The sequence below is a fragment of the Diadema antillarum genome, unplaced genomic scaffold (assembly GCF_040938485.1).
Source record: "Diadema antillarum isolate AM-2024a unplaced genomic scaffold, OU_Dant_1.0 seq00000136_RagTag, whole genome shotgun sequence".
Lineage (NCBI taxonomy): Eukaryota > Metazoa > Echinodermata > Echinoidea > Diadematoida > Diadematidae > Diadema > Diadema antillarum.
In genome coordinates, this window is record NW_027271213.1 from 2,307,667 (window position 1) to 2,322,245 (window position 14,579).

At 36.9% G+C, this 14,579-nt stretch overlaps 1 protein-coding gene across 1 annotated transcript in view; it reads right to left on the minus strand.

The window, feature by feature from the left end:
• Positions 1–14,358, minus strand: part of LOC139727558 (inactive ubiquitin carboxyl-terminal hydrolase MINDY-4B-like) — a 33,053-nt gene extending 18,695 nt beyond the window's left edge. Inside the window, exons 1-4 of the mRNA XM_071638540.1 lie at positions 14,236–14,358; positions 7,663–7,884; positions 4,914–5,012; positions 3,987–4,106 (exon numbers count right to left, since the gene is read on the minus strand). Coding sequence (XP_071494641.1) covers positions 3,987–4,106; positions 4,914–5,012; positions 7,663–7,779 — 336 coding nt within the window. The 5' untranslated portion in view covers positions 7,780–7,884; positions 14,236–14,358. The remainder of the gene's footprint in view (positions 1–3,986; positions 4,107–4,913; positions 5,013–7,662; positions 7,885–14,235) is intronic.
• Positions 14,359–14,579: the final 221 nt, after the last annotated feature.

Here is a 14,579-nt window from a genome sequence, read left to right on the forward strand (position 1 = left end):
CAAGTACAGTTTAGATCAGCAGACTAGTTTAATGGATCCAGCATCCTAAACAGAACTATATCCACCTTGGGAGTTCACGCATACATAAAATACATCCAGCAAATTGGTTCAAACATTGATAGCATCATCAAGTGATGCCTGCTCTTTGGTAGAACTTCCTCTCAGCATTTTGCCGGCTGACTGGGCAAAGTCAATGAAATATTGAGTGACAGCGACATCTCCAGAAATCAGCAAATTTTTAGGTCAGTCTGGTTCTTGCTGCCCTGAGGTTTCAGTTTTTGATCATCTCAGCTTAATGAGATGGCAAAAGCTTTTTATGAAATTGAAGCCTTGACTTACATATTTTTTGATTGGATGACAATTCTTGGTAGAGATATATTGCAAATTGGTGTGTGAATGATAATGGTAATCATTATCATTATCATCATTACCACAGGGGCGGATCCAGGTATTCCGTAAAGGGGAGGCGCCTTTACAAAATTAAAGGTGGGCGCACCACATTAAAGGGGGGTGTATGCGCCCCCCCCCCCATTTTTACTTTTTATTTTTGTTTTAACAAAAAAATAAAGAGGGGGTGCGCGCCTGGTGCACCCCCGCCTGGATCCGCCATTGTTGCCTTCACAATCATCACGACAATATAGATGAAAGAACATTATAAATATCATGATAATGGTGATCATCATTCAGTCATCAGCATCATCATCATCATGACAAGAATGTGGAATGTTTATAAAGTTTGATATAAATGTGACAGAGAAAAGAAAAAAAAGGTACAGGTAGTGCACAAGACATTAAAGCAGATACCATTGGCTGTAATGACAAAGTTAAAGGACAAGTTCACCTTCACAGAAATGTGGGTTTTGTGAATGCAGCAATATCAGTAGAACACATCAGTGAGGGTTTGAGGAAAATTGGACAATCCATTCAAAAGTTATGAATTTTTGAAGTTTCTGCTCAGTCACCACTGGATGAGAAGACTACTATAGCCTGTGATGTCAAATGTGTAAAACGACATATAGAAAGTATAAAGAAAATTCAACATATCTTTACTTTTCTCACATAACAAAAGAAAACTCGACTTCTCTCTTTCAGAAGGCAAGGGGAATAATATTACCCTTAACATACATCAGTAACAAGTCGAAGAAATGTGCACTTTATTCAAAAAGTAAAGTTTTGTGACATTCTCTTTTTATTTTCCTTATATTGTCATACGCATGTGACATCATACACTGTGGTAGTCTTCTCATCCAGCGGTGACTGCGCAGATACTTTAAAAAAAATCATAACTTTTGAATGAATTGTCTGATTTTTCCAAAATTTTCACTGATTTGTTCTACTAATATTGTTGCCTTCACTCAATCCACATGTCTATGATGGTCGACTTGTCCTTTAAGTGACATAATATGTGGAAAGTCCTTAGTTTTCTCTTTAAAATCTCATCAATCATATAATGACAGCTTTAATTCCCGACTGCCAGAGTTTGTAAAACTTCCTGTCACTTTCTTTTGTCACAAATACTAAACAAAATTTTTGGAAGAATGGATACTTCTTATGTAAACCATATGAACTGACTGTTAATGCTAATTTTCTACATTTCATATACAGGTGTAATTCCATTTTCCCCTTTCACTTCAGACAAAGTGCAAAGTAAAAAGAAAGAAAAAAATATATATATATCGTGTGTTGCTGCAATTACTTAATTGAAAATATCTTGGGCAAAAATTCATCCACAACTGAAAAAAAATGATATTGCTTCTGAATGCCTTTAATGATTTATGCATGTAAAAGGGCTTTAAAGAACTTTATCATCCCTTCCAGGGACCATCTCATCCTATTTGACAACCGTCTCTATGGTTACACGTGATGCAGCCATCACTGATGCTATCACTAACCCTTCCTCTCGTTGTCGTGGAAACGATGAAACCAAGCTTAATTGCGGAGGTCGGGACAGTGTGTGATGAATGATTCAGCAAAGAGACATGCCGACGGGGCACCAGCAGGTAACTTGGTGGTGCTATGGGAAGCCTTAATTCAAATAACATACTGGAATCTATTGTGTCTGTCTATCTGTCTGTCTGTCTGACTGTCTGCCTGAGGTAGTGTGTGCATAGGTCTATGTCAGAGTGTCTGTGTTAGTGCAGTGTACAGGTCTGGGATGTCTGTGTCAGTGTGAGTAGGTCTCTGTTAGTGTGTATGTGTATGTTTACCATTAGAGCAAAATATCACTGAACAGAACAGGATTTCTGAATGCTTAATTTCTATCTATTTGTTTATTCAGTTCAATTATTGCTTTTCTTTACCACATACAATAACAAAGAAAGCACAATGAAAACATGATATCTGATTCAAATAATCCAGACAGAATAATTTTACAACATGGTGGTCACTGTCACAATGACAGTGACATTATTATATCACAGAAAAGACACCAATACACACACACACACACACACACACACACACACACACACACACTTAAACATCAAGTTAATTTTAACCCTTACTGTCCTTCAAGAGTCAATTGGACAAACCCTGGAGAGATTTCTTTGCTGACTGGTAGAGATGTCTGGAAACTAACTGTCAATGAACTGAGATTATCTAATCTCCCTAATCTCCCTAATCCCCATTGTGGTACAATGTCCTTCCTGTTGGACTGAGGCATTGTTATGTCTGAGTTTGCTGTCTAACTTTTAATTACAAGTCAAGGGGGATTGACCCTTCGTGGGCTTTGAGTGCTGGCTGGCACAGAAAACCCATATAGTGGGGCAGATATGTGAAAAAGATGCTCACATCCGGCGGAAAGTATGAAATTTTGCATAGATGGGTATTTTGAGGCGCTGATTTCAAAAATTGCCGGATCCAAGAAATCTGATCACGGGGTCGGCCGCCATTTTGAATTCCAATATGGCCGCCGTCAAAGATCCCTATCTTCAGTTCTGAATGACATTAGCCATTGGAATTTGATATATAAAAGCATGAAGATATGATGACTTCAACAACAGACTTATTTGATGTGTCTGACAAGCTGCACGGCAGCCAATTTGAATTTAATACATATTTGCCATGTTGGAGTGTTGAAAATCTCTATCTCGGGTTTGTAAATTAGGCTACCTGATTGAGCACGCGTTTGTAACTGATAGAGTGCGCGCTGATGTATTTACATTGTGACGTCAGTGAAAGGTGCATTATGCTTCCTTTTTGCTGCACTTTTTGACATGCCCGTGAATGTTAGTCGTGATGTTTGCCTCCGTAGCCACATTGGAATTCAAAATAGCAGGCGTTGCGTTTGTCAGACACATCACATCAGTTAATATTTTAACTCAGTATGTTAAAATACTTGTTTACACCTAATTTCAGGGTCACTCACCACTTAGAAATCGAGAGAGGGATTTTGAATATTTCGTCGAGGCGGCCATATTGGAATTCAAAATGGCGGCCATTCGATGTTTGTCAGACACTCCGAATCAATCTGTCATCAAATTCAATGTGTCAAAACGCTCATGTGTACCAAATTTTGGTGCCACAGGTCATTCAGAACTGAAGATAGTGATCTTTGAATTTGTTTTGTAATGGCGGCCATATTGGAATTCAAAATGGCGGCCGACCCCGTGGTCAGATCTCTTGGATCCGGCAATATTTGAAATCAGCGCCCCAAAATACCCCTATATGCAAAATTTCATACTTTCCGCCGGATGTGAGCATTTCGACCAATTTCTGTTACATATCTGCCCTACTAATACCATTGTACACACACTCCAAAGTCCCTGGCACAAAAAGGGTTAACTGAGAGCTAGACAAACAAAGGTGCTAGGTGCCTGGGCACTATAGGGTTAAAGGTGTCCATAAGTAGATGATTTTTCAAGAGTGGCAACCATTTTAGGTGCTATCAATACTTTGCTTTTCTTCGTGTACATTGTTTTTTATTCTTTCTCCACAATTTCCATGAGGTTTTAAAAGCATTTTTGTCATGTTTCTCACAAACTCACCTTAGGCATGAGTAGTCCGTAAGGAAAAGTGCCCCCTATAGGCCGCCTCAGGAACGAGGCCTTCTTCCATTCGTGGTCCACCATAAACATCCTGGAGCCATAGATCATGCGTTTGATACCCTACAAGTATAGGGTAACAACCAAGCGGGAGTTAGGGTCAAAGGTCATGCACAGGTCAGAGGTCATGCAAACTTAACTCCCTGATGATTGGTAAGCTTCAAATACAAAATATCCCTATTGTCCTGCTATGTGGACAGATCAAACTCGTCTTCATATCTGAATGGTATATGACAAAGGCATTCCTGATTGATGACCACTGCCCAGAAACGAGCCAGAGCACAAAACTACAATAAAAAACACATCACTTTTACCTCTTTTTAGCATGAAGTGGACTTTGACTGCAATAAATAATGAGGTGTTCTCATAACTATCTTTTTTTTATAATGTACTGGCATTTAGGTCTGCAAAAGAAGTAATAAATAATAATAACTGCTTCAAACACCATGGCCCACAATATGGATCGTGTTTTACATCCATCTTCATATGGCAATGTTTACCCTTTTGCTTATGAGATAACTTTGTTATATAATATGGCTTTGAAATACAGTATATTCTTAAAAAGTGCTCAAGTATTGCTGTCTTGGAATAATCTGGCAAACAGGGGGTGTTCACCTTGGCACACATAGCATTACGGTAAAACCAGAAATTTCCATGCATTTTGATTTCATGAATTTCATGACAGCCAAGATTCGCAAATTTAACAGGCACACAAAAGATCTTGTCTACACTATGAATGATGCACTGGATGCTAGTGGCAATTCATAATAATGCCATGCCATGAAAAAAAGGCTGTCAGCTCCAAGTTCCGAAAATTTCATACCGCAAATATTTCTTGCTTTACAGTAGAATAAAAAGAAGAAAACTCACCAGTGCCGTTTCATACGAGATATCTTCTCCTGCTTCTTCCCCTTCTTCCAGCTCTGCCTGCTCCTTGGTCCTTGTCACTTTAAACTCCTCTTTAGAAGTCTGCATAAGAATTGAAGAAATAGAATATTTACACAGCGGTGGATCCAGGAATTCCATAAAGGGGAGGCACTAGTTACAAAATTAAAGGGGGCGCCAGCATCCCACTTTTTTTCTTTTTATATCATTGGTTTTAACAAAAAATAAAGAGGTCACCCGCTGGTGCAGCCCCTTCTGGATCCGCCACTGTTTCTCGACTTATGTCAAAAATCTATTCATCAATACATGATAGAGTATAATACCTGAAATCCTATATTCTTTTCACAATCCATGGATCATCAGTAATACAAGAAAGAGAACACATACATTACACTATTTAAGTTTGATATTATTTTTTTTTTTGCAGGGGGATGGGGGGGGGGGGGGGGCTATTCTGATATGAGATCCAAACATAACTTTATACTGTGTTTTACTTTTCTTTAGGATTCCGATATGTCTATTTTATACTCATGTCTAATCCTGGGTAACATATTGATGAAATAATTCTGTCATTTCTATTGTGTTATTAAATTTTTCAATGTTTTTCTTTGTTGTTGTTCAAAAAAGTGATGATGAGCTCTCATACATATGACAAAAGCCTTTGAAGTCTTAATATGGATCATACATATTGATTATGTATATCATTCCACAAGATAGAAAATATATTAATTTGTACACATTTACATGTATTCTGCGTTAGTTTTTTTCATAGATCCACACATTATAAATACATGAAAGAAAATATGTTATATTCAATGCAATGTTGCCTAAGTTCTCGACACAAACTTTTTTTTCTGGCGGTCCATTTGGGCCACTAAAATCTTTTATCTGAAATGTTTGTGCCCCCCCCCCCCCAAAAAAAAGAAGAAAATAGTGGCCAAATTGAATAGAAATATATCAATCCATTTTGATTCTTACGTGCCCGATAGGGCCACCAAAAGATATTCTTTTTTTGGAAATTTGGTGGCCTGATATCAATTCTTTGTGGCCTCGAGGCCACCGTCTATGTCGAACCCTGCATACCTCTCTTAGAAGAGTCTGCCCCTTTGAATGTTTTTTTTTTCTCTCTCTCTCTTTAAACAGAAACATGGCCCCATACAATTCAAATGCTGAGAATCATCTTCGTCATACCACCGTAAAGCAAGACAAGAATTTCATCTGAAGTGACTTAACATTAATAAAAGATGGTCGTGACGTTGATGAAGCACATTTTGGTTTTAATAGCATCCAAATTGTTTGCAGGTTGGGCAGTCCCTGCAGTCACTGGTGCATAATTCATTGTGCCACGTCTGGCTGGACGTGCAAAGTTGATCAGTTACCATGGCAATGGTGCCTGGCGCACCTTGTAAACGCTCTCATATGCAGTCGTATTTCAGGCATCATTACATCCAATCTCGGACACCTGCACGCAATATGTTTGGATGATGTATGCTTTTAAGCACAAATAAGAGACACATGCACAAAGACAGACAGACAGACAGACAGACACACACACACACACACACACACACATATAGACAGGACAACATCTCACGCTATTAACACATACACACACACACGCACACACACACATACACACTATCTCTATCTCTCTCTGTATCTATTTAAATCTATCTTTCTTTTTTTGTTCTCTCTATATCTATTAATCTCTGCCTGTCATTCATTTGTGTATCAAATCAATATGCATGTATTGAACCAAACTTGTGGAAATCAATTCGATCTATATTTAAATTTCAGTCTTATTGACACTGACCTTTTGAGGTTTTTTCAAGAACTTTAAACACATTTCTATGGACACCCTTCTTTTCAGAAGATTTGAGACAAAAGGAAAAAAAAGAAGGGTCTTCTGCCTTTAGCATATCTCAAATAACACTCTGAACAGCAAAACCTAGCACTGGTTTGGTAGTAAAGCAGAACCATTTATTTGAAGATTCCAGTCATGTCTAAGTGTAATGCAGCACAGTTTGCTTCCATTGTACTTTCAAGCATGTTTCTCAGGCTTTTCGGTTTCCTTGATACCACATATAAGTGATAATTAAAAATACTAATGATTTTCTTCCTTCAAATATATAATCTTCATTTCATGCTTACTGCATTGTTACAAGTAATTTTCCTTTTAAAATAAGAGAAATAACCATTATAGCTGAAGAAGTTCATTTTGTGACATATTGCCATACCTGGGCCCGTACGTATGATGGTATCTTTTTATGCAACAGGGCCCAGGTTTATATAGCCTATGCGAGTTCTATGAATTCCTTTTAGTAAGGGAAGGGACAAAATGAAGAGCTAGGTCACAGCATTTCTTGAGCAATTTTGAAAACTTTTTGCATACATTAACTCAGTATGTGCTCAGGCACACACAACTTGACATACCAAGCTTTATCATCAGCATTCAGTACCGGTAATCCATCTTAATGCGTTCCATCTGGGAACCTGGTGGCCTGTGTATTAAGTCTATGGGAATTTCAGAATTTTGTACAGAACAGGTTAATTTGACCTGTAAAGTTGGCAAGCCCACTTAGTGTAGCAATGTGCATTGGTCCAACAAGAGGGCCAGGGTGACATAATAAGGATTAGGATTATGTAATATCACTTCACTGTTCAATATTATTTTCCAGACAATATTGCTTTCCAGCTGAGCACAACAGGTTATAATGCCCCAAAGCTAGCTTACCATAGGTCGGGCAGCAGAGGCGAACAGGTTGGTAGGCGTGGCATTCTCTAGGGCTGCAGCCAGCTTGTAGAGAGCTGGCGGGGGGGAGGCTGCCGGGACCGCACCCTTGGCAGACATCCTGATGGTCCCTGCTGGGTCCTGCCCCCACCCTCAGTAGATGCCAATACCTCTGTTTGTTTGTTGAATGGCTCCTCCCAACACCCCAAGACTGGATGACACCACCTGAAAAAAAAAAATGAATGAAATGAATGAATGAATGAATGAATGAATGAATGAATGAACGAACAAATAAATAAATAAATAAATAAATAAATAAATAGATAAATAATAAATAAATAAATGCAAATATACATACATACATACATACACGAACAAATAAATAAATAGATAAATAAATATATAAATAGATAATTAATAAATAAATAAATGAAATATACATACAGTACATACACGAATAAATAAATAACTAGATAAATAAATAATGAATAAGTAAATAAATAAATTAATAAATTGATAAATGAATAATGAATAAATAAATAACTAAATGAATAAATAAATGATACTGAATAAGTAAATAAATAAATGAATAAATAAATAAATAAATAAATAAATAAAAGTTGGGTCTGCCCACAAATAAAGACTGTTTGGATCCTCCCACAAGCAAGGATTGGTTTGTAATCTGCAACAGCAACAAGTGCAGCAGATGAAAGAATGAAGTAATGTCTTCACACTAGCAGAAGCATGACAGAGGCTATACAAATCAGTATAATAATTATTGTAGAGAATTTTTTTTTTTTTTGGGGGGGGGTAAGGATATGGAAAGCAAGGGAAATGCAGAAAAAAAAAAGTATTTCACTGAAAAAAACAACAACACATACATTAGTAACTTATCTACCCTTATGGTAGGAAAACTGATAACCTCATCTAATTGCATGGCATGCCATACAAATGTAGATCATTTCAGGAACAATTAGTGTACAATTAGTGTACAAGAACATTGTACAGCTGTACATGATTTACTACTTTGACAAGAACAAAAAGAACTACTACTATAACAGTGATAATAACTGTTCATACAACACTACTCTAACAATAATAATACTAATTGATTCTACAACCAATCACTACCACTACTGTTATTACCATCACTAATGATGCAAAAATCATTACTAAGTTTGCATGTAAACGAGAAGGACACAGACAGAGCATTGTAGTAATGAAACCCCTGTGTATCATGACATGAATTCAAAATTTGTCCATGAGTAGCAATGGGGGAAAAAATAGGCTGCTTTGGTATTCAGACATCTCTAAAGGATAACTGGTAGTGACAACATTAATGCGACCATGGCATTTCCACCTGTAATCTCAATGTAATCCTCCTAAATTGTTTCACTCTCTATACCCTGACAGAGGTCCCATCAAGGTCAAAACCAACATACAGTGCGACCTCTATTATCCGGCTAGATGACGCGACCAGCGCCCGCCCATATATATGAGCAATCTGCCTGGATATGGGAGAAACGATGTTCATGTGCATTTACATGTGATAGCTGCTGACCCAGTGGTAGCTACAATGTAAGTAGGTAGCGCACATCACAACTGTTGTGTAGTCTATACATCAAATGCTATACACGCAGCCCACCATACTTTTAAACCCGTTGAGGATGAACTAATTTTGCTGTAATACACATTTCCCATAGGCACCTGCCCAAGTATTCTCGGAACTCGTCTTCAACAGGTTAACTTTTAAAGATTTTTTTTTTTTTTTTTTTGCTCCGGAAAATTGAAACATTTCTCCCAATGTAAAATTCAGAACATGTTTTTGGTGGTGTGAGTTTGTAGTAGTTCCAATGGAGTATGAAATCACTTTTTTCCCTCAACTTCAGTGTGAAAGCACCTGGATGATACAAGAATTGAGGTGAGATTACACATTGTACCTAATTTTGCAGAAAGGCTATTACGATAACCATTAACAGATACGTTAGTGGCATTTTGATGAATAGAACAATATTTCTTGGGGTCTTTTCTTTTTGCCCATTCATAACAATGGGAAATATGGAAATATATAGACCTAGCAACAACTGATAACAAATCTAAATAGATGGGCCACATTCAGAGTTATTGTGCCTATACGTCTAGTTCCCAGAGCAATTATGCTGCTGTATATATTACGACTGTTCCTATTCAGCATTTCAAATTTCCATCAAGTGGGTTTCCTCTATAGACAGAGCTGTCTAATCATGAAATTAACTGCATATCTGTGCGCTCACTGTCATCATAGCGTCACGAAAGCCTGCCGTGGACGTGCATCCCATTTCCATGACATCCATCAATCTATCCTCGTTGAATGGACACAAAACCTGGTTAAACTTTCATGGCCGGGGCAATTCTGCAAATTGAATTCGCCTGGCGACAGCATTTTATGACGGCAGCAATTCAAACACCACTTTTTAATATCTTGCCATCTGGGAATTAGAGTAATTGCATGATACTTGTCAATCTCACTTTTGTATGTCTGTCTCTTTTTATTTTTCATTCTCTTTCTATATTACTGTACAGACTTCTCTCCTTCTCTCTCTCCCTCTTTCTCTCTCTCTCTCTCTCTCTCTATTCATCTATCTATCTACAGACCTGAGTGATTTTTACTATTTTTTTTTCCTCGTTTGCTACTTGTGTGCTCTCTACTCCAATTTCTCTTATTCAAATCAGATTCACTTTGATGTATTTTTTATTACGACATCTAGCTAAACACAACTTTATATAATTATCTCTCTCTGCATCTGTCCTTTCATTTCTTACATGTAAGAAACGCTATTTAATCTTCTTGTCTCATTCATAATTCATGTTCTCTTTGGGTGTCCATGTCCATGTCAGGATGTTCATCACACTATCTTCAAATTATCAATCAGGAAAACAGTTAGCTCATAAAGATCATGTGGCAGTAGGTGCTGACTTTTTTATTATTTTATCTCATTACCAGTATTTCATTTTCTTTTGATCCATAGAACACTTCCATTCATATATATATTTTTTTTCAATTTGTGCTTCACACACCCAACCTAAGTGAAATGGATTTTGGCTAATAGTTCATGTCACTGATGTTTGACTATAATTTCACATTTGCTTGTTGATAATGGCATATCTTTTGAAATATACTTTCCTTCTATAGATGTTTTTGTTGTGAATAGAAAGGTATATTCATATACCAACTGAATAAGGTGCATGTCCTGACAAAAATATGTCTAATGCTTTTGCATTAATAAAATGCAAGTGAAAAAAAACTTGGACCACCATTAAAATCTCATCTATATAAGCATGCTTAATACATAACAGCTGCAGAATGAAGATAGAATCGTAGTTGAAACTCTTAAGTGCAAAAATATGTTTCCTTGTGCTAGTCCCTATGTGTGTGTTTGTGTGGGTTAGGGTGTGAGCGTGCAGGCATATGACAACGACAAGGCTATGTAAACCTTCTCTTTGTTTGGGGAAATAACAGTGTATTGATCCAACAGATTTGTCCTCAGTCTTTGATACCTTGTAAGTAAGTGACATAATTTTGTGCATGTTGAATGGGAACAGTAGACTAAACATACCATATCACTTCTGTAAATATGTCTATTACTAGGACATTCAGGTGAACACTCACTGCTCTTTTATGCAATGGAAATCTAAGTCTGAGATTTCGGTATCCCAAGAGACGGAAATATGCAAGTCATCATGGGCCAAAAGAAAAGGGGGGGGGGGAACACTGCAGTTACACACACACTAAACAGCAGTTCAATCATCAAACAGAAGCTTATTGGTGGCTCTGTGTGTTAACAAACAATGGCCGCCCTCAAAAGATTCCTCAAATGGGATCACCAAGTATTGATTACTTCTCTGCACACAGCAGCCAGTCCATTGTGGGAGCAGCCCCATCAGGGAATCTTTGACACGCTAAACTATGGTTGACAAAGAAAACTTGAGTGAGAAAATTGCTATAACTGCTGCACAATGGCTGGGTAGCTCCATTTGAACTCTTAAACTGCAGAAGCTATACATAATGTAAGCTCTCATATTTCTTTGCTGTATCAAGATGTGTGGGAACTCTGAGCTCATCTGTTTTGATCATAAAATGCCTACAACTTAATATCCATGGACTTTGTTTGCAGTAGTCAGAAATTACAGATATCTGTCCCATGGCTATAATATATTTTACATTGAGTGTCTCCCCCAAACAAAAGTGAAAAAGGTCATCACATATTGAGATAATACATTTTGTGCATTGCACAAAACATTACTTCTGTCTTTTGAAGCATCAAGGAATATTAAGGATGACCACATAAGTTCAACTCTCAAAATGCTGAAGAAAATGTATGGTGAAAAACAGAACCTACATTTATCTATTTTTAGTGTTAGAACCTCACTCACAATAGCATGACTTTTTATTATGGTAGATGAGTATGTAAAATTGCACTGTGAGATTTTTAAATTATTTCTCTTTTTTTCCCTATAGCAGTATGAATGTTATGAAAACATTCAAACTCTCATAACAAAACAATAAATACTCAGGGCAATATTAACTTTGATATCTAAGTGGCAAATGAGAGATCTTACTGAAAATTTTTAGCTCATACTCTCTAAAAAAAATTGAGTGAAAATTTTCACTCTAAAAAGAGTGAATAGAAAAAAGAGTGAATTTCGAGTGAAATTTGAGTGAATTTTGAGTGAAAATGCTCATTTTCACTCATTTTGGAGTAACGTCAGGGATCACTCGAAGATTTTGGAGTGATCCCTGACGTCACTCCAAAATGAGTGAAAATGAGCATTTTCACTCAAAATTCACTCCAATTTCACTAGAAATTCACTCTTTTTTGTACTCACTCTTTTTAGAGTGAAAATTTTCACTCGATTTTTTTTAGAGAGTATGGATTTTTAAAAGTAAATCAACAAAATCATGTTGACTGTCTGTGTAAAAGATACCTCTCTCTTCCACAGAATTTTCTTTTTCTGTCATCTTATGATATCTGGAATCTTTCTAATGTGAGTTGTTGATATGGATTCATATTCTATCCTTCCCTTTCTAAGAAATACATGTCACATTCACATGCTGTATTTCTATACATTTCATCTTTAAATTCTTTTTTTTTTACTATGTTTTCTAGCACACAGTACATGGAAGATTAACTGAATTATTGTAAGATTTGTGCAAGTATAATTGAAAGAATAAAAGGAATGCAGATGATAGATGATAGAAATGTATAATGAATAAAAGAATAGGAAATGAAAAAAAAAACATAAAAAATAAGGGCTATTTTAATCATAACTTTCAAGAATATTCAATGGAATTCCTTGGAATGTTTGTTTGGATCTGATGGTGGACTAACTTTAAAATTCTGAAAAAATGTCATTTACTCCTTTTCGCAATCAAACTCTTCATATAGACAGAGAGAGAGAGAGAGAGAGAGAGATTTCGCTATCGACAGTTTGAATATCTAATGGTTAGAAGATGCTGGTTATTGATTACAGAATATTCTAGATTGTTAAATAGGGTAACATTCTAGACTGACAGATTGACTGAAGTAAATGCCAGACTGATACAGTCAGTGATGTAGGCTGAGATGGCAATATAATAGAAAAATAAAAAGAGAGAGATATATACTATGAAATGAAATATATCAGCTATATCAGTTTAATAGTACTAGAAGCTGGAGTCTATAAAGAAATATTCAATTTGGCATCATAATAATTCTATCCACATACATATCCAGGCTCTTCTATACAATAGATAGACATGAAGCAACAAAATCATATTCTTAAATTGTGTCCAAGGGCTGCCATCTTCTGCACACAAAAACAAACAAACAAACAAACAAACAAACAAACAAACAAACAATTCAACAAACAACCACACTATTACATGCATGGTAAAATGCACATAAATAAGGCAAACATCTTACACTGGCTTCAATATTTAAAAATTTCACACACTTTACTCATACTTAATAAAAAGAATTCTCATAAAATATGTTATTATCTAAAACATATTTTCTAAAGTAATATTCAAAAAGCATACTAACAGTAACTGACAAGTGTGGACAAGTGTTGTGTCCAGTTGTACGGAAAAAAAAAATGCAGTGATAATGAAATTAATTCTAAAAATTGCATGGGGAAGGCATTGGGAAGTACGGAAAAAGTGGTATTCTACCCCTATAAAGATATCTATCACATCTGCACTCCCTATTGAAAAACAAAAGATAGAGGTATAGCTTACACCCTACAAGTACAAACATCCCGCATCAAAAAATACGGGTTTAGATTTTCACATCCCGCTGAGTGAGGAGAGTGACAGCCAGCGGGTTTTCAAAATGTTCGTCCCCGCGTGTCGGGGGAGAAATCAATAGAGTTCCGCTCTCGGAAGAGCGCTTGTGTCGCAGGGTCGTACGGCCCAGGCCCAGGGAGGTGGAAACACCTCCCTGCACGGCCGAAGGCCTGAAGTTTGTTGTAGTGTATTCGCCCTAAATTACGTCTTACGAAATATCTTGAAAACACATCATGATACGACATAAATTAGAGCGACAATTCAAACCTTACCTTCGATCAATCCGCCTGTCAATAACTTTAAACCATCACATGCACAAATTCACAGTAATGACAGTTTCAGACGGCGGCGTGGACGTCTGTCAGGTGGAACAAATGTGCTGCATCACAACTAGCAGTCTGCATCGCATCAACGGTAACACCATATGATCCGGTGATCCTGTTTATCGTATTGGTGTTGGTATGACGCTTCAGTTGCCTCCAAGGCCATTGACTCCTGGGGGGCGTTTCATCAACGAGTTCGTCGGAGTTTTCACCGACGAATTTGCTATCAGCCAATCAGACCAAGGATTTCATTAGCTTTTAACAGTTGTCAGTGTAAATCCTTGCGTCTGATT